Source organism: Haliotis asinina, chromosome 7, assembly GCF_037392515.1.
Source record: "Haliotis asinina isolate JCU_RB_2024 chromosome 7, JCU_Hal_asi_v2, whole genome shotgun sequence".
Taxonomy (NCBI): domain Eukaryota; kingdom Metazoa; phylum Mollusca; class Gastropoda; order Lepetellida; family Haliotidae; genus Haliotis; species Haliotis asinina.
In genome coordinates, this window is record NC_090286.1 from 57,113,460 (window position 1) to 57,135,342 (window position 21,883).

At 40.8% G+C, this 21,883-nt stretch overlaps 1 protein-coding gene across 2 annotated transcripts; it reads right to left on the minus strand.

The window, feature by feature from the left end:
- Positions 1–20,827, minus strand: LOC137290853 (uncharacterized). 2 transcript variants are annotated; one of them, XM_067822006.1, is made up of 4 exons: positions 20,417–20,678; positions 8,577–8,684; positions 1,745–1,839; positions 1–1,521 (listed from the first exon to the last, which is right to left on the minus strand). In XM_067822006.1, exons 1-3 carry the CDS (start codon positions 20,529–20,531, stop codon positions 1,787–1,789), a joined length of 276 nt encoding a protein of 91 aa, XP_067678107.1. In that variant the 5' UTR covers positions 20,532–20,678; the 3' UTR covers positions 1–1,521; positions 1,745–1,786. The 2 variants fall into 2 exon arrangements, 1 of the variants encoding a protein (XP_067678107.1); XR_010957234.1 differs by lacking the exon at positions 8,577–8,684 and having other exon boundaries at positions 20,417–20,827.
- Positions 20,828–21,883: the final 1,056 nt, after the last annotated feature.

Sequence of the window (21,883 nt, forward strand, 5' to 3'; positions counted from 1 at the left end):
TAGATCGCCATATTTTATTTTGGAGTTGAAAAGGTAATATACAAATTGAACGAAATGTCCTTGACATCACATAGCTTGTATTGATATGTTTCACAGGAATAAATTTAGGTACACACAAAAAATATTTTGTCACAGCAATCTGGCAGTTCTAAAAAGACGCAATATCTAATCCTTCACCTTGAAAATATATTTGCCATCAGACGTTTTGTCTTGCAGTAATGCTGTTTGTATGCTCAATTACACAACCTAAAATTATTTATTTAAATCATAAACGACAAAACGTAAGGTGTTATTTTTGAAAATACACGAAATGTACACATTCCGCGTTGTCAAGGAAACCATACGAAACCTAAACTAAACTTGCAAAAATGTACTACAGACGTGCCCTTAAAAATGAATGTTGCGTGTGTACTAATACTGTTTTGTTACAAATGGAATACATTCGTCCGAAAATCGGAGATCCATTTAGTTTGGACCAGTTACGTGTAGCAATAATGACTTCCTTGGTTCAATGTACAAGCAATCTAAATTTCAAGAGAAATTTAGACGATTACAATTTATTGCTTGTTTATAGAAACATGAATGCTCTGTGGCCGATATATAGTTCAATGCTGTCGGAGGGAATCACACACAAATGGACGGATATTGATATGTCATATTTCAGATTATACGAGGGACATAAATAATTGAATTCAATATTAAATGTTGAGTAACAGTAGATACCTACCTAATCTAACATTCCCAGTAACCGGAACAGCGTTGAGTCACTGGTCGAACGAGGACCAATAGGTAAACGGGTTCAGGACAAAGAAAATTACCGTCAACTCTGAATATATCGCATTAGTAACTACCGAGCCTCTCTACACCGGAATCTTTTGAATAACAGCAATAGTAACTGCAGTTATTTTAAACTAAATACTTGCGAAGGTCATAAAACTATGATACATTCCGAGTTGACCCTTTTTGCACTTGCATCTGACTCCTTAATATATATTTAATTTCTCTATAAGCCTTCATACTTACACCATTATAGAGATAAACAAAGTTGAAACAAATGTGTAGCATATTATTGAATAACGTAGTTCACATTTTTTTCAAAATAATTACTTCAATCTTATAACAGTGAAAATATGAGTTTGTTATAGAAAATGAATAAATATATTACGATGGAGTCGTGTGCCTGTGGTTCGATATTGCAAGAACCAGCCTGGCGTTCTGTATTGCACCCATCTCGAAGGCCCTCTCTGTGGGGTGGTCTCAGTGTATACTGCTCCAAGGTCGCTTGGCATTTAATTTATAAATTCGTATTTTGAAGTCAGGAGTTGAAAGTGGAGAGAGGTATTGCTTGATTAGGTTGAAGGATAGAGCAATGGATGGACCGGTGTCTTGAGCGAGGAATGGAACAGATGACGTCATTTAGCAAAGGAGTCCTCTATGATTCCAGTAATGCTGAGATGTCCACCATATATATCACAGATAATTGACAACGTACTGATTCCATTCCGGAGGATGCGTTTAGTCCTGGAAAATAAAAAAAAATAATTCGATTTGTCCTACAGAAATCATGTTTTATCCTTACAGGGAGGCGGGAATTGTAATCGTAGTGTAAAATAGATATTTGAAACCATTAATCAAACAATAGTAGATTGCTTAGACGGCCTAGTTCTTGTAGCAGTTTAAGGAAATAGTGTTATGGTCTATCATTGTCTTGCCTGTCTGTCGTGCATAGCTTTGTACAACGTACCTTCGTAATGACATCAGCAGTTGGAGAAACTAATCAATAATTTTATGCCTCTTGTTCGGTATTCTCTTGTTGGGCAGTTTGTTCTGTTTGTTCGCCTGCAAAACATAGAAAATATTTAAAAATGGTGAAACACAAGAGTGAGTGAGTGAGTTATGAATACCTATGTGATGTCATATTGTGGGCGATTAGTTGATACTTGACCCGTGTCTTAGACGGTTTCCGCTTTGGTGATGTTGCCTCAAAAGCAAACAATATACTAGTAATCAGGACATACTAATGAACAAACACTTGGCAATATACGACACCCAAAAAATAAGAGAAAGAAAGAAAAGTCCCAGACATCGATGTTGTGAGGCGCTGTATGTCGTGTTGTAAAATGTTCCTTTCTTCTGCATCCTCCAACGTCTCCTGTGATTTTACCCGTTGTGCAGTAATGAACTGAGACTCGAATCCAGGCACAGCTAATGGATGCGTCTATGCAAAGTCCATGAACGATAGCCAGTTGAATCTAAACTGATCGAACAATTCTTTTTGTGTAACCTATGTGTCTATGGTGACTTTCACTGATGGAGAAGTTTCCGCGGCTGAAGGGAAATATAGGTTTTCTGTTCCCCTAACCAATGGTGACGTCGATCTTTACTCATGGAGCAGTTTCCGGTTGACGGGCAAGATATGTGTTCTGTTCTCTAACTTCTACTGAGCTCAGTCAACGCAATCAAAGGTTTGCTCGTGATGGTAGGTTAAGCAGTGTCGTTGTCTTTTCCATGGAGTCTCTGTGTGTGGTGAATGGTGTGTGGTGTCTACCCTCACCCACTCAGGCCGTTTTATCAAATGTAACATCCTATCTGCTGTAGACACACTTCCGCGCGTCGTGCTGACTGGCAAAAGGAGGATGAAATGCCACCAGTAAGAATCAGCAGAATGTTTAGATTAAAAACGTGTAGATTTTCAAACAATCCAAGAAAACAGATAATCCATTACGCGCGTAGATTCGGAAGCCGCTAATGCTATGTTAGATGTCGTCTGATGTATATATAATCTGAGCGTATGAACAACTAGCATGACGTTTGTGTGTGGGGCCACCGGCGGGGAAGGTATTTCCACCTGCGAACATCTGATAACGGTGTAGTCACTCATATGCGCATGATATAGTCGGAAATCTTCAATCGGCTGTGCTCGGCAGTGCTTTCCCATGAATATTGAAACTCCTGCGATGTCTTCGAAAACGAAAACGCTTGTTTCTTTTAGCATTTTGAACACATTTCTTACCATTTCAGAGTTCTGGGTACTTTTGCGTCTTGACTCTGTATTTATGACACAGTATTCGAGAAATGGAACCCACTAGTACATAGATGTTGTGAGTGAGTGATTACTTGTCTGTACCAGGCTTCCGTGATAACAATCTTATCATTAGTAACGCATGGACACCTCTGCTGTATCCGTGTGGCTCTCAACTATGGAAACTGCAGAAGCGTAACATGAAATCCTTGGTCGTGACATGTCAGGACATTAGAGCTTGACAATCCCCAGCCGAAATCCTTGCAGTCAGTATATAAATCATTAAGTAGTATTCACACCATTTGCTGTTCAGTGCATTATGCATGGTGTTCACGTTGCTATTGGTTTTTGTAAACGATACTTTGATAATACCATACTGAGATATTGAACAAGTACTGAATATCCTACAGACAACACCTGTTCTGCTTACATAGCAACCCAATCGTGTCAACCACCGTCGATGGTGATGAATGTGAAAAATACAACCTTTATCTCCAAGCAAACAAGTCGAGGAAACTCACTCCTCTATTAAACAATACCAGCCTATAAGAACCACCGGGAGCTACCTGGTGATAACTATCCATGTTCGGGTTTCCCTACAGGGCTTATGTAATCCTGCTATGTATAATAGTAGCGTAACATCGGATGACCATCTGTTCTCCATGTAACCATAACAGGAGGTGTGTTTACACGTAGCTAGGATGTCTAGAGCGCACCACGCGTGATTGTACCAACGAAACACTGCATGGTCTGTCTTCCATCACGAACTGTGTGAAATCTGAACCTTGAGTTAAACTAAATTACGGACCCTGGTGGCTTGAAACGCTACGTTGCAGACAACGCGATCTGGCCGGCACACAGGTACATTATGTTTGGGGTAAACCAATGCTCCAGACTGGATGCCAGTGCAAAAGAATGTCCCGTCTTAACTGTCCTCAGAATCTGATGCCATTTAGTGTAAGGGGCAAACAAGCTGAAAAAGAATGAAAGTCTGACGTGACACCAGGTGTTGGCGATATAGATAGTTATGTCCTGTAGGACACGATCCGCGACTTTTGGCAGACATCAATGACTCAAACACGTCAATCTAACACGAATTCATATCACTCGACATATCGTTATACATATCTGTCGAGTCAACCCAAATGGCGATACATGCACGACAGTGATTAGTGCCTTCGGTGTCGACTGATGTTCCACCTGAAGAGCTACCAGGGCGCGTAATCTGTCACGGTCATCTGTCCGGCGTATACTCCCAGCTGGAGAATATGACCAAGGCGCTCTAAATGGGCATGTAAAGGGCAAGCACAGTGTCCGTATGCCTTGGGCGATTATGGTCTAAGCATTGTCATCATGCTGTTCAAAATTCCACTGATCAACCAGAATAGATCGCTGGTTAGTGTAACATACTTTCACAATAACCAGATCTCTGCGCTTGTCATGTATGATAATGCCTCACATCATGACTCTACCGCTACCACGCTAATCATGGCCAAGAATGATTGCACTCTACCACGCTAATCATGCACTCTACCACGCTAATCATGGTCAAGAATGATTGCACTCTACCACGCTAATCATGGCCAAGAATGATTGCACTCTACCACGCTAATCATGGTCAAGAATGATTGTACTCTACCAAGCTAATCATGCACTCTGCCACGCTAATCATGGTCAAGAATGATTGCACTGTACCACGCTAATCATGGCCAAGAATGATTGCACTGTACCACGCTAATCATGGTCAAGAATGATTGTACTCTACCAAGCTAATCATGCACTCTGCCACGCTAATCATGGTCAAGAATGACTGCACTGTACCACGCTAATCATGGTCAAGAATGATTGCACTCTACCACGCTAATCATGGTCAAGAATGATTGCACTGTACCACGCTAATCATGCACTCTACCACGCTAATCATGGTCAAGAATGATTGCACTCTACCACGCTAATCATGCACTCTACCACGCTAATCATGGTCAAGAATGATTGCACTCTACCACGCTAATCATGGTCAAGAATGATTGCACTGTACCACGCTAATCATGGTCAAGAATGATTGCACTCTACCACGCTAATCATGGTCAAAAATGATTGCACTGTACCACGCTAATCATGCACTCTACCACGCTAATCATGGTCAAGAATGATTGCACTCTACCACGCTAATCATGCACTCTACCACGCTAATCATGGTCAAGAATGATTGCACTCTACCACGCTAATCATGGTCAAGAATGATTGCACTCTACCACGCTAATCATGGTCAAGAATGATTGCACTCTACCACGCTAATCATGCACTCTACCACGCTAATCATGGTCAAGAATGATTGCACTCTACCACGCTAATCATGGCCAAGAATGATTGTACTGTACCAAGCTAATCATGGCCAAGAATGATTGTACTGTACCACGCTAATCATGGTCAAGAATGATTGTACTGTACCAAGCTAATCATGGCCAAGAATGATTGTACTGTACCACGCTAATCATGGCCAAGAATGATTGCACTCTACCACGCTAATCATGGCCAAGAATGATTGCACTCTACTACGCTAATCATGGCCAAGAATGATTGCACTGTACCACGCTAATCATGGCCAAGAATGATTGCACTCTACCACGCTAATCATGGCCAAGAATGATTGCACTCTACCACGCTAATCATGGCCAAGAATGATTGCACTCTACCACGCTAATCATGGCCAAGAATGATTGCACTCTACCACGCTAATCATGGCCAAGAATGATTGCACTCTACCACGCTAATCATGGCCAAGAATGATTGCACTGTACCACGCTAATCATGCACTCTACCACGCTAATCATGGTCAAGAATGATTGCACTGTACCACGCTAATCATGGCCAAGAATGATTGCACTGTACCAAGCTAATCATGGTCAAGAATGATTGCACTGGCATATCGCTCTCCGCTTCGTCGCAAGAAGCATTTTCTGCCATCTGAAGCTTGAAAGCAAACTCTTGATTCGCCAACAAAGGTGACGTAGCGCCATTTCTACAACGTCCTGGTAATGCCGCGTCCACCCCAATATTTGCTGCCGAACGAAAACCGTCAGTATCAATCTCTTCACGGGAATAATGACATTCACCTGTTATTGTTCCCAGTTCTCTTGTAAGATTTGAATCTGTCAGATAGCTGAATTTATGTAATGAGACGAACTTATACCGGTGCGTCAAACAAACCGTCATGAGCCAAGCACAGTTCGACTTTGTCTAAGAACGTTAACCAGAATGTATCCAAAGCGTGAATCCTTACATCACTGATACACTTTTGGAGGGAAGGGATTTCATCCTAGTTTCGTAAAAGTCTTCTCTTTTTGTGCAAACAGTTCTTCATAGCTGCTGTGACGCCATCGTTGAAGGTGAAACATGGTCCACCTTTAGCTCCACGTTTGGGAAGACGTGATGTAATATTGAAAACATACCCGCAATAAAAAGGTACTGAGGCGGTTCTTTTTTTCAACCTGTCGAAAAGATACCCTCGTTGAATAATGACTAGTATGCATGTTTACTTGACTTAACTTCAATATTTAAAGTTCGTTTACAGTGTAGAAACAGCGAGGGTCATTTATGAACAGAAGGGTTTCTTGTGGTCCGGGATAATTAAAGGCATCCGGGCGATCATTCCATGTTGGATAAAGTACACTGGTGTTTATAAGAGGTTCCTTGTAATAATAATTCAGTGTTGACAAAGTACCTTTTCAAGGCAGGTTTGTTTTCAGTCTTACACCGGCTGGAGCGAAAAAGAGCCCCAAGTCGCTGTTTCGATGAAAGATGATGTAACGCACCCCTGCGCGAGTGAGTGAGAGTAGTTTTACGCCGCTTTTAGCAACATCATGACGGTGGACACCAGAAATGGGCTCCACAGATTGCGAACCCTTCAATCATTGTGCTGCCCTGCCTGTCACCTCGAAACACGGAGACAACACACTTGCCAGTTAGTGGAACTGGATGGTGGCGATGTCAAAATTAATGATTACACTATTCTTTTCTTGAGTACTTTTTAGACTAGGAAAGATGAAACCCGGTTTCAGCTGGAGTCACATACTGTTGCAAGTAGCATTCTGGATCACCTCCCAAACAAAGCCGTATCAGGTAACATGGTGTGTCTGGTGCGTGTTTGACCAGAATCTTTGTGACCCAATGAAATAATATGTTTATGTGACAATGAATTCTATGTTTGTGACAGTGAAACATAGCTTCTTCTAGAAAATGCCTACTGAACTAGCAATTCGTAAATGGATCACATTTATTTTGTTTATTTCAAAGATCTTCTAGGTTGGGGTTCTGGTCATCTTGGAACTTCTTTCGCTAATGTAACAGGCACCTTTCTAGACTGTCGACAACTGTTGATGTAAAGGTCCTATTCTGATTGGTCACTTCACGTTCGTCAAGATTGTCTTTTTGCCTGTTAATTTTGTAAAATAGAGGAACAGACTCCGATTTTTTAGGACATACTTCTACGTCAATATGCAATGTCCACATTAAGCGATATCACTATACATCTTTCACACGAGTGCTATGTCGGAACCGTCAATTAATCCTTGTAGAACATGCATTGCATGTACAAAAACTACGAAATTGGAGCGATCTTTAATGGATCTTTCGCAGTGTTCCGCGTGACTAGTGGACTCAAGTACATGTACATAATTCGTGTTAAAGATACCGTGAAATAGCTTATAAACCTTACAAATAACACCAGTGTAACATGCGTCGTATTTCAGCTTACTGTCAGATGTAATTGGAGGATATGTCAGCATGGGGGAATATTACCAGTGAAGCTGAATGGACTGACGTGACAACCTGGACACCTGACATCAACACAACAACACAACACGGAACAATCACGTATCCCTGTCATGTGGTACGAGTCCCGCAATGCATAGCTAATATTAACACACAGGAGCAGGAAGTACTGAAGAGCGTGGCATTGTTCCTCGGTACACATGGCATGGGAACATTGTACACATGCGTTATTGATATCGTGCAATCTGCCTGCAATACAAAACTACACATAACACAATGGCGTGACGCTGATGTTCATTCGAGGTGTCATAAAATCAGGCATTATGTACTTTTACGGAAAGGTGAAATTCATTTCATGACCTTTTTCTGAAAGAAAAGAGACTGAACTATTTCCACATGAAACCCTTGCTAAAAGGCAGAATTGGTGTCCTATTCCGACTTCATCGTGGTGATGTGCCTGTGAATTACTATCAAATAATAGGTAAACGAGCGCGCAATGTAACACCTGTAGCACCTGTCATAAAGAAACACAAAGCCTAGTCAATGTTTCACCTGAAAATATGCGTGAAAATATTATGTTCATTGATTATGGCTGTCAAGATTTGATATCATGGATTTAACTGACATGATACGATCAGGAATTGAATTAATCATTATTAATGTGTTATCACTATGAGAAGTGGTTAATAACAGGAGTTATCACATCACATAATTATGACAGGAGACAAGCGTGGAGCAGATATAACCACATCACGTGACTAGTGAAATCACGTGACCTCACCTGTGTTCTCCTGTGTTTGTTCCGTCGTTGTTTGCTCTGTTGTCTGTTCTGTTGTTTGTTCTGTGTTGGTATCTGTGTTACCTGTGTTGTTATCTGTAGCAGGCTGATCTAGATAGAGCAGAGGCAAAAGTTCAAAATGGAGAGAAAGAGAGGGTGAGCATGTTTACATGATAAGTCACTCATACTACTATGAAGAACTACAAGATATTAACTACAAATGAGTGAGCGGTAATGTCTGCTACGCTTCGTGCAATCATCTCGTATTAATCCAAACATGGGAAAACACTGCTGATTTGGCGTGTGTGAAAATACACTGCATTTCAAACGAGACGATTGCACACTAAAGCAGAGATTATACTAAGAGAATGCATTCCTTTGTCTAGGTCAAACACGTTAGGTAGATTGCAATCTGTTAGTCAACTGTTAACGAACCGCAATATTGGAATGCATACTTGGAATTTCTATAATGAACGAAAGCAAAATGTCAAAAAATCTCATTCTCAACGGGAGATCCATAGTTTTTTGTTCAGCAGTATGTAGAATATAGTGCATTTTCCGTTCGTTCATATCACACACTAGAAGACTAGATTAATGTTTATTAGCAAGTACTCTACAAGCATATCTAAAGCGACTCACATTGTTTGTGTATGCCTTATGACCAGTTTTTGTTTCCTCAAACAGAATACACGTTTCTCAAGCTTTTTCAGCTCCTCATATAGCCAATATCGGATGTTTAACAGACGACTCAAAGACGTCAGTCAAGGTAACCATGTGTCACATGTCAGCACATATAGAAACCACCTACATCGGATCTGCACTGTAACTGATATTAGGATGCTAGTCAGTAAGGAACTTCTTTTGGGAACCTAACCCAAACTAGTAGGGTGGCTATCATCCTGTTACGATTCAGATTTCCCGATGTACTTTAATATTTTCACACGTGTAAGTACAGATTTAGTTAATATTTGACGACCATCCTCTCTGTAGTCGGTAGCACTGATACGCCTACGTGACTGACAGGTACACCCGGAGTGACAGCTACTAGTGACGGTTACCATGGTTACTGACAACAACATCTGACGAAGTCACCTACTCGAAGTAAGCAATACTTTCAGGATTAAGAAGATATGCACTCCAGATTTACAACCGATGTTCACGGGGAGCTTCATATATATATTAATCTGACAGCTTCGTCAACAACCAATCTCAAGAGTCTCGCGCCCGACACTGGCTGGTGGTAGGCTGGTAAGTAAGCCGACAAACATACAAAGGGACACCCGACGTGCTCAACGGCTCTTCTTTTATGCCTCACCTGTTTGCTATTTACTAGTATTTGTCCAGGTTCAACACATATATCATTTGTTTTGGAAAACAAGGACGCAAATAGAAAATGTCGTTTCCGGCATGGGTTATAATTTTGATTACCTTCTGAGTAATGGTTGGTTTAATCAACTGGTTCCATCCCAACAAAGTATTAGAATGTATACGTCACATGTGTAATTGCAACCATAACATTCGTTAGTTGAACATATATTTTAGTATTGAAGTACCTGCCTACTAAAACCATTTATAACAACAAAACAACCATTAATCAACCTTTACAATAGTTCTAGTTAAACCGTTATTGTGCTATATATTGGAACGTATTGTGTCCCAAGTTACCCATACATCTTCAGCATAAAAAGAGGAATATTGGTCCAAAGAAGAAGAATGGCCAAAACAGCTATCATAAAGTTTTCAGTAAGGAAAAAATATAGTGAACATACAAAATGAAATCAGAGACATGCTGAAAGCCCATGTTGTTAATGGGCTATGCATACTGACTAATTCCTTCATGGAAGTGTTGTTTCTATGTTGTTGTTATTGTTGCTACGTGTAGGGATTATGGAAATAATGCTGAATGTTTTACAGTTCATTTCATCTATATGAAAGAGTACGTCTCACGGAAGCGAGAGTGATTAGCGTAAATAATGTAGTACTTTGCCGGCACTCCTGCCTGTAGTAACTCCGCACCTCCTGACATTGAGACGCAGCGGACGTGCATTATTACCGACTCGTGACGGTACCCTACACTCAGCAACTGTGGTTAACTACCCACACCTAGCAACTTTAGATACCGTACCTACACTTAGCAACCGTAGTTACCGTACCCGATGCAAAGTGTGGGTTACCTAACCCACAATATACAACCCTAAATACAGTATCCACACTCAACATCAGCAATCACCGTACAAATATGAAGCAACACTAGTTACAAAACCACACTCAGCAACCGTACGTCACATCGAGGAACTCTAGATACCGTACTCATTCTCAGCAACCTTTATCACGTACCAGTTAGCCTATTTACAATGACCCCCACTCAGCAACCTGTATCACGTACCAGTTAGCCTATTTACAATGACCCCCACTCAGCAACCCTGTAATCAATATTCCTATGTACTTCATTCTGGGCTCATAGCCTGAAACAAGACAACTATTAAACATCTACGAATTGATTTTGTGTGTTCAACTATGCCATTTATTGTTTCTTGAAAGTACACGAATCAATTCCAATTTTCTAGCTTGGCCATACCTACAAAACATCATACATGCATGCCGATAGTATGTTTCTATTATGCATGTGACCTGTTTTACCTGATTTCCAAATTCGGCTGGATGCCTTATAAATCATATTCCATGGGTTTAACTTGGATATATCTATAAACGTATAGGAACCGTGACCAATGCTTAATGTTAAGTGAAGTTCACATGATAAACGGCTACATCAGTAACAAGGCAATAACAGTTTGTCTTTGGTATAGAGGTCAATCACAAGCTCGCGAAAGTGACGTCCGTCAAGTGTGATGGACACGTCTAATTATATAAATTAATCTAAGTAATCTTTACAATAACCAACTGGAAAGGTGATCTCTTACTATTTATGACTCATAAATGCAACTGCAACTGGTTCATTAACAGCTTATCAAACCAATCCAGACAGGTTTATTGTCTCCGTCATTTGACGCGTTGAACGTAGACGTAAATGTCTTGCAAGGACCTGTGATGACATCTGAGAAAGATCTTAACTTTAAAAACATGTGTTGTATCCAAACTAAATATTGTGCAGTTTTGGCATACAAGGGTTCATTTCCACGCTTCATTGGCCTTTCTGTCGCATTATCTCACACAAAATGAAAGTCAGGTCATAAATATTGGTATTGTTGATTTGCATGCTGTGATTTAACATAGCAAGGTGTTCCAGTTACAATCACGAGTACCATGTGCATATCTGTCAACTGCCTTTGGTATTAGTTATCATTTGAGAGTTAAATTCTCCAGTCACAGAAACACTGGTTATCCTCAGGTCTAAGACGACCTCACCACATTTAACGGAATCAGTTTATAGTGGGTTCTGTCTTGACGTTTATATAACTATGATAATGCCTTGCCTTCCCGTGTGTTTGTGATGGGTCTCACCTCTGGAGTTCCATTCAGTTATCGTTCCGCCTACTCCTGACAGTGTCACATTTTGATGCTAGTATTTTATTGAAATGCACAGCTGGAACCACACAATGCACGTTGTTTTTATCAGACAGTTTTATGATAATAGACAGGGTTTTTTTTAATTCCATCGATGGTAAACGCTTGCATCTTCCATCAATTTGACGCATGACGCTGACACGCTCTCACATAACTGATCTGCAGTTCATGGCGACGATCAACCCAACTTACTGACTTATCACGCCAGTTATTGTCTCCACACGTGTCGTGGCAACTATGGTACATCCTGGCTTGGCACCGATCCCTGTCATGGCGACCCCCGCGGGGAATCAATGGTCATGTCGAGCATGTTTCCGACCACTTAGGTATTATGGACATCGCCATCGATGCCATTTCAGCAATATCCCCATAGTGACAAGCTCAATCCCCAACGAACAAGGGAAGCCTACAGATCCGCTATAAGCCTGTTTGAGACGTTCTTCAGAGGTTCACACACTGACGTCACCAATACTGACACCAAAGGGAATTTGCCGTGATGTCCTCCACGGACGCATATAAAATGCGAGACTCAAGGACAATGTAATTCTAGAATGCATTATGAGACGGAAACGCAATGCGGAAACGTATCTGGAAATATACTTATGTAGACTTGAAGTAAGGGCAGGTGGCCGTACGTAGGCCATGACTAAATCCATGACGTATGGCAGGTAAACGTGCATTGGAACAACCTAACGGATATACAGAACACATTGTACAACGAGTGTGTCTCAAGGTGATGCTAAGATACGCTGTTTGTAGAATTCTGTGTCTGGGTGCTTTGGAATTTGGTACTATGGCATTTACTGTTCTTAACTAATAATACAATGAATATAAAGGTTTTTAACTGACAGCTCATTTGGACTTTGTATTTAACATGTGTATGAACGCAGGCTTGATCTCGCCACTAGATGGCTGGAATAATGCCATGTGACGAGAGCCCAACTCAATTCATTCTACGTCTAGAAGAGTACTTTTGGGGACACTAAGAGCTACAAATTTATTTTCAAACTGCGAAAACGTTGGCATGGCCCACTTAATTATGCAGCCATTAGAAATTCCCTTTGACCGATTTCCGTTTTCTTAGCGATTTACAAAACTAGCAGGTACAGTTCTCAGGGAAACTGAGAAACTTTATCATGACATACCGGAATTTGATATGAAGTTAATTGTACTCTAACGACTTCACAAATACTCTTAGAAGAGACTCATTTCTAGTAATTTCTGTAACGCAAAAACATTTTTTCATGTTTACAGTTATTTCTGAAAAGTCAAGGAGTCGATAATTATAGCAGTGTAGGCTATCTCCGAAACTGCAACCTTTGCAAAATGAGTTCACATTACTGATTCCCATGTTTTTGTCAGCGACATGCATAGTGGTGGTGTGATAACAACGCCGAGGAAACAAGTGACGCCACTGAAAATAGAGTGCATTCATAACAACCCCATTTTTCATGCCAAAAACGTTATGTAAACACTAACTCGATTGACTAATTTCAACCTGGACATGACAGTCCAATATCTTCTGACATCGAAAGCTGTATCTAACAAGCTGGCGTTTCATATACAACTTAAACTTTACAAAGACACTGTTCCCTAACAGGATGTGTTGTTACCGGTAATCATGCTTTCTCCGTGTGCCTGCTACGCGGTGACCGTATTAAGCCCATTGATGCCCCACCCTGATCTGCGTTAATATCCCGTAATAATTCTCTGTGTAAACATGGGCTTATTCGGGTAAACTTAATGTTCTCACAATAACTGACCGGGGTAAAACTAAACATCAATAGCACGTTTCTATATGGCCCATCGGCGTCGTGTCCAGCCACTAATAAGGCCAGATATTTAATGAGACGTGACTTTTCTCAGAACGATTGTGTCGTGTGTCGTCACGGGCAGTTGACAGTTACCCGTTTCACTACGTACCGTGCTATGTATGCCGTCCTTACGTAATTATGCACTGCTTGCTTTACACAATGATATTGATTGTGTCCATATGTCAGCATTTGGACGGAAATACGACTGCAAATGGTCGACATCTCGTTATATGGAAATATATACCTGGCAACAGGACATTTAATGCCTCACCCAAACTAAAATGTTTTCATATGGCTGTGTTGTACGCGAAATCCTTTGTTCAGACTTTCAGTTCATAACCGACTCACGGGCATATCGTGTTATCTTTGTGTATTTTCTATGGTTTTATAAGCTTCGCTGACACATATTAATAATATGAAGGTAGATACTTAAAGAGACCAAAATCTCCTTCGTTGCCTTGACTACATCATACACCCAGGGGACGCTGTTTGCTATTTAGATCTGCAGGTTTTTAGAACATCACGCCTTTCGGAAATCCATCCGTCATATAATCAGTTTAAGGTTTTGAGAGAAGCAGGGCAATCGAACACTCTATACCCCAGTACACACTACACTGTTTGCAACGGAGATCAGTGGTATAAATGGGGGGATTAATACTTGGATTTATGACCAGCAAATACCACAGTGCCACTCCAAAACATCACAGAATTAAAACAGGTTTCTATTACATTGGCATGAATGTTTTCTGTTTGTCGACACTCTTAGTTAGGCATGTTGGTACGGTTGTTCAAATATGTATAATGATACTACTTATGAAGTTGAAGAAAACAACTCTTTCATAATACAAATGGATAGCATACGTTTACGTGCGGTTGTGTAAAACCTTTAGTGTCAGAGCCACATAAAGATTTAATTTGTAGCTTTCCAGGTTTCATCATATTCGAAAAAGAGTCACACACTTTGCCATTTTAAAACCTTTCGCTTTGGGAATATCACAGATTTGTAAAGAATTTTCGACAAAGCTGGTAATAAATACCGTATTAACTACAAAGATGAGTTAGAATAGTTTCGCGTACGTTTTAACCATAATCAGAAATTTTTCGGCAAGTGACCGTAGAAATGGACTTGTGCCATGAACCCATGTAAGGAATCGAACCCGTGTTGTTGGCATAACGCGCAAACGCTTTGCCAACGGTGACAACTTAACAAATGAGGACACTGAAAACTGAACGCACCACAGCGTTGAATGGCAAATACACAGACATTAGGAATACTCATATCTGAAACGTTAGTCCACGAAACATTCCGCTGAGACTGCCAAGAAATACATTCGAACTGTCGGTCTGGTTGGTAATGTTAGCACCAAATGAGGTCATGCGGTAGGTAGAGAACAGACACAGCTAAGAAAGTATGACTCCTGAAAACCACTCGTCGAGAGGTTCATGTCAAAACTGAATTTAATTTATAAGTTTAACCCCTCAGTTCATATTTATTTAACGACTAACCAAACTGGCGTGTTCAAATCCCCATATTGAAGCACGGGCGTATTCTAATTACTTTCCTTTTAAACATATTTGACGATAACAAAATCGTTTGATGTGAACTGAAAGCATGGATTAGGTTTTCAAACGCACGGCAGGACAGTGTGTAGAAGTGGAAAGACACTTGACATTTACACAAAAGTAAAACCCAGAGGGTAATAAATGATTTCAAGCATGTCATTAACCCATTTCATATGTACTAGGCCATCGTGGCATGTGTAAGGTGGTGTCAGCCTTGCAAAGCGGATGGGCGTGAGGGTACATATATGTATGATTGTATCATGAGAGATAACACTCCACATTGAGGGATGTAAATCAGATCCTCTTTACTCATGTGGCATCATGGCATGCATGAGTATCCATATATTTCTTACAAACCATTGAGACAGGATGGTCAAGATGACACTTTGGTGTTTAATATTCAGGTCACGTCTTTCAAACATTTTCCGTTTCAATCATTTAGACTTTATCATCAAAATAAATCTGACTCTGCTCAAAACAGTACTTATTCAAATGAACCTTATTTTCCCTTTAATTTCCAAACAGCAATGATATATAATAACATATGTGATTGTCATAAATTATTAATATTTGTGAAGCGTGTTAGTTTATAACTGGTTTGTCTTCATTTCAACAAGGTGTCGTTATTTCTATGATGAAAATAAGTCAGGGGAATAACTTATGGAAGGCATTTCTGAATACAAACACCATTGGCAGTAGGATGGAAACATAACATAGCAATACAGTAATGCGGGAAGCTGTGATATGATGATCACTTCTCTGTATCAACATGCTGATCGATTTCCAGTCAGATTTGTGTAGTTCCGTAATTAAGTATTAACAATTAACGGTAGAGCGAGCTGGAACCCACCTCTGCGTTTGATCGTTAGCATGGGGCATCAATAATGCAAGCATAATTTAACAAACAGCTGAGCGCTTTGTAGCATACAGTGACCCAACAACAAAACTGATGAAATATCTGAATCTGTAAATATGTTGCTAAAGGAACCTTAATAATTAAGGAGGTTCAGATTCTATAATGAAAATCATGAAGGTGGCGATAGCTAGGATACTAGGAAACTGAACAAGATTTCGGTTGGCTTAGACGGAGTTAGGAACAAAGTTGATGAAATATATGGAACCATTAGAATCTTACAATATGAACCTCAATCATTTGGGAGGGTCCCGTTTTATCATAAATACAATTATGTGTATGCATCGAAAATGTAACCAGATTTTGGTGAGAATATTTTGGTTGGCTTAAACTTAAGAGCATGTGATCTGTAAAGATTCATCAAGATGCAACGGATCTTCATTGAATACGTGCATTACTAATACTGATCTATTACTCGTGACACACTATTTATAAGGTATGGTATTATTTGTAACATTGATAACATTAATAATGTAAAGCGACAGCAATCGATACGTTGTATATTCAGATAAGCTACGTGTTCATGACGTAACACTAGGAAACGGGTAACTATACACCTGGAAATTAATCAAGCAACACCCCAATTTTTTCTATTGGAGCAACTTTGAAGTGTTCTGACAATCAAAATATGCCGGGTTGATATAGTTTGACACTTTTTTATTCAACAGACGATCTCTGACAAACAACTTAAAGGGAAAAAGTATCAAGACTTTGCTTTATTGCAACGAAATCCAAATTCTTAAAACTGTCTTAAATTCATGAAAAAATGGACACAATTTACTATTCATCCACAGACGTTGTTGTCAGGTGTATTAACACAAATGTCACATGGAAAGAAAGAACAGTCATCTGAGAGTCTGCACACCGACTTTCATCAATATCTAGTGTGTCCTCCCTGCGCACGCACCACCGATTCCAGACGCCTCCTCATTCCTTGGATGAGTCTCCGGATCTGATTCTGGGGGATCCTGTTCCACTCCTCATGCAGGGCAGCCGTCAATTCGTTGAGATTATGGACTGGTGGGTCTCTCTGCCTCACACGACGGCCAATAAAGTCCCACAAATGTTCAATGGGGTTGAGGTCAGGGCTCATGGCAGGCCATGGAATTCTGTCAATTGCATTTTGCCGCAAAAAATCATTTACAGCATGCGCCCTGTGAGGTCTAGCATTGTCGTCCATAAATATGGGTCTCGTTGCCAGAGGATGGTTCTCAAAATGAGGTACCACAGCCCTGTCAAGAACCTCCTGTTGGTAACGAACACCGTTAAGGTTGCCACGGATGGTAATGATATCCAACTTGCAGTTCATGGAAATGCACCCCCATACCATAACGGAACCTCCCCCAAAGGCCACAGTCTCCTGGATGTTCCGTGGAGCCATTGCTGTGTTCCTCTGCCTCCAGACCCGAGTACGACCGTCCACCATGTGCAGCAAGAACCGGCTCTCATCTGAGAAATGGACCTTCCTCCAAGAGGCAATGTTCCAGTGCAAACGGTCATTACACCAGGCCAGTCGGGCTGCCTTATGGGCTGGAGACAGTCTGGGTCGCTTGATTGGCCTCCTTGCCCGGTATCCTGCAGCTTTCAGACGATTCCGAACAGTCCTGTTCGAGATGGGTCTCCCTGGAAGCCACTCCTGTCTCAACCGAGAGCTCGAGTCGAAGGACCTGCGCCGTACAAGTCTCAGTAAAGCTCTGTCCTCCCGGACTGTGGTCTTCCTGGGTCTTCCTGGTCTAGGCAGGTCTTTAACTTCATTAGTGGCCCGGTATTTTTTCAAAAGTTTTGAAATTATGGAATGATGTCGTCCGATTTGAGTCCCGATTTGTCTTAGAGACATACCAGCATTCCTCATGCCGATTATTTGCCAACGAGTGGCCTCTGATAATTTCCTACGTGCCATGACATTGAAATGAATGAAAAACCGAATGCAATCGACAACCTGCGCTTGTAAACACCCCAGGGAAAAAGTGCATTTTTCGAAAGTTGAGGTTAAAGCAATGCACGTGCGCTGTGCAAGCTTCACGCGCGTCATATCAACCCATGAAAAGCTCATGCTGTATGTCAATACATCAAAATTGAATAATCAATCATCAAAATTACTTCGTTAAACTTTGTTAAGTTTTTATGTGTCTTTGAATTTGGTGTTGCCTAATTAATTTCCATATGTATATATCGTCAAGACATCACTAATATATTTCAAGACATGACCTGACTAGGCGTGACCTAGCACCAGCTCGCAATCATCCTTATGTTAGTTGACTGATGTGGGATGATTTACCAGTTGGAGTGTTTCACAGGACCAACTGGTATCCCAGGTTTCTTATCCTCCTACTGGTTGCTAGGCAACAGTTGACCTGCGATGGCCTCATGTCTGGGAGGTGTCGGAAAGGGACGGATCTAATACGTAATGAGCGTTTGATAATACGTAATACGTAATGAGCGTTTGATAATACGTAATACGTAATGACCGTTCCACAAGGCTACTCTGACCTTATCATGGTTACAATGTAACTGTGTCATGTAACAATGACAGATTCGATTACACCATACAGGTTGTCAACGGCAATAAGTCAATAACGCATTTATCAACACTGCTTTAATTAATGGTTTGAATGCGGGTCAATGTATTTTCCCAAATGTGCGTTTGCGTCTTTAATAGTTCCACAAATGTAAATATGTTTAAACTATGAAATTGGTCGTAGTTGTGTCGACAGTGAGCGAGAGAGAATTTCAACGTAACGCTCTGTCGTTAATGGTTCTGTCATATTGAACAGAAATCAACCACACAGTAATAAGAAAGCAAGTCTTAATATTTTCCGTAGCCATATCTATAATTCCACTAAACACTTAATTTAATTTATTTGTCCCGGACTTAGGTTGCGCAGTAGGTTGTGGCAGGTACACAGAGGGACCATTTGCACAGAAACTTAGTAACGTCCACGCGTTCTCTGGGAATTAATTAAACAGTGTTCCTCACGGCACGACTGTACACGACTGTTCTACCATTTCCTTCCGGCCGATATGATCCATACAGGGAAATGAACCCTGTTACAGAAAGCAGTATGAACCATGGACTTAAGACTCTGTTAATACTGTTTGTGAAACCGAGCCGCAATCTGTTGCCATTGCTTCGGTGGTCAGGAAACTAAACTGTAAACCAAATATTCGACATTTCCACTTTCAGTTAGCACTGTCAACAAAACCTGTACAAAAATATCAACCTTATTCTGCTTCCTGACCTCTAGTTGCAACAAAATATGTTGCTCCCAACTAATGTATACTTCATCATTCCAGTACGCTTTATTTGCTACCTTGTCTTTTAGTCATTTTACGCTCCTCTGCCACTATGTTATTGGTGCGGCAACACAATATCGGTAGTTTATGTACAATACCAACAGACGAGTTATATCGGTTTCTGTCATGTGTAGGGGCCATAACGCTGTAAGCTAAGGGCCATAGGTTTTGTTCTACTTTGCCGGAACTGGTGATGCAATGTGTCACCGCAAACGAAATAAGACACGGCGTGATTGCACACCTGCATGCAACCTGAATAAGTTCTGTACCGGTTACGGATAGCTTGCCTAGATGCGATGACAAGACTTGCAAACAAAACTATTCACATATGCTGTCATCAATTTGCAAATAGGTACATTGGTGAATTATGTCCATTTACACCACACGTAGTATTTGTATTATTGGAGAAATCGCTTGTCAAACATTTTATCCACCGGATAGTGAACAACGTAAACAAATATTATATTAGGATATTTATATTTTTAGTATGAAATACGTTGATATACCACCGCTTTCATCAACATCATAATGTAGATGACATAAAGCTACTCCATTGAGAAGATAGTTAAAATCACAGATACGATTTGTTTTCTGAAAACTTTTAACTTCAATGTGCAGCCGCATTTAGATATAACTGTCAATGATTAGTACATCTCCAGTATCGTTAGCACTCAGAAGACTGAGTGCACCTGTGACTGACACCGTAGTGTGATTGCCCGCATTGATTAACATACCCCCCGATCCGTTGTTCGTCTGCTCCTGTGTCGTCTGCTCCTGCTTCTTATCGCTTGTGGGCTCTTGTCCAGTCGATGACTGCGTCTGAGTACTTTTGCTGCCGTTACAACCCATCTTGAGGAACGAAAGAAGATTTTTTGTCAAACTAGGACTTGCTTAGGAACTTGACGGCGAACGTGGTACACCTCTCGCTGCCCCGACAATGTATCGTCTGCTGGTAGAGAGCAGACGACTCGGATCATTCCTTGTGTTTACCGCTTTGTTGTTTGTCGTCCAGGAGACAAACATACTAATTGATGTTGCTCCGCGGCCGGCTCAACTCCCTTCGCTCTGTACCTTTGCTGGTGGTGTCACACTCACACGCCGACCGGATTTGAGGTATCACTTTCAATACCACTGTAGGTAAAGTCAATAATAGACTACGCAAAGAATTACCGTCTTATTCATGTGCACATAATCCCCTCCTGGTGTGGCGTCATGTTAAGTGTGTTCATCGGGTGGTGATACAAGTCACTCATTAGGACCATTATTGGTCATATGTCTTAATACGTACACTTCTTTTTTGTTCGATGTTTTTTATGATGCTGTTTTTGGCTGTGTGACCTCAGCAGATAGAAATGGTATTTATATTTACATATAAAACTTGTCGAACGTTCTCAAATGTTTGTTGCTGACATGCTGGCATACTACGCAGATATAACACTATATGTCACGTTGTCCGTTTGTGGCTCGTCAACTTCCTTGACTACTGAGTCGGAAATGAATTAAACCTTTCACGTTTTTAACGCAACTTCGGACATAACGCCCAAATGACATTGCATGAAATATTTATTTATATCATATCATTGTTTGGGTAGAAGGTAGTTATAGCTGATCTGTCAACTCGGAAACATAAAAACACATACATTAATATAAACCCGTGACGATCTGGTAAGAATTCGTCGTCAGGAACATATAAGTGTAGTAAGTGTCAACCTACGGGCCGGGTGGTCAAGCTCGCCGATTGGTTTATGTATGTCATCGCAGTAGACTGTCTTGCACAGACCCAAATACTCAACAGGTGGATAGACTGTAGAATGCGGTGTTACCATAAATAAACAAAAGTATATCATATACATGTATAAGACTACTACAAACTACTACACTACAACCACGAGCCAAATTCCAATGGGGTGTGAACGCTCCTGGCAGTCCAGTAATATCATTAGTATTCAATGGATCAGCGTGTACTCTTCTTTCATTCTCAGCTCCCTGGGGAATATTCAGTACAAAAGCCTCGCGAACTGGTCTTCATTGAACATACAGAAATCCCAACGTATATTGTGTTACAGTCTCAAAGCAGACCTGTGAGGACCATGGCTAGAATCGATCTTCTGTAACCTAGTAACCTATGCTGGTCTTAAATGCCGCCTGACGGGATCGGGTGATCATACCTTGAGTGCCACATGCCATTGTATCCCAGTTGT

Bases quoted from the DNA above. Each gene is read 5' to 3' on its own strand.
- LOC137290853 (XM_067822006.1), bottom strand. From the start codon at position 20,531: ATGGGTTGTAACGGCAGCAAAAGTACTCAGACGCAGTCATCGACTGGA. The intron at 8,685-20,416 runs GTATGTTAATCA...TGCTCTATCTAG, and splicing joins GACGAACAACGGATCGGGGG to ATCAGCCTGCTACAGATAAC. The intron at 1,840-8,576 runs GTGAGGTCACGT...TATGTTTTGCAG, and splicing joins ACAAACACAGGAGAACACAG to GCGAACAAACAGAACAAACT.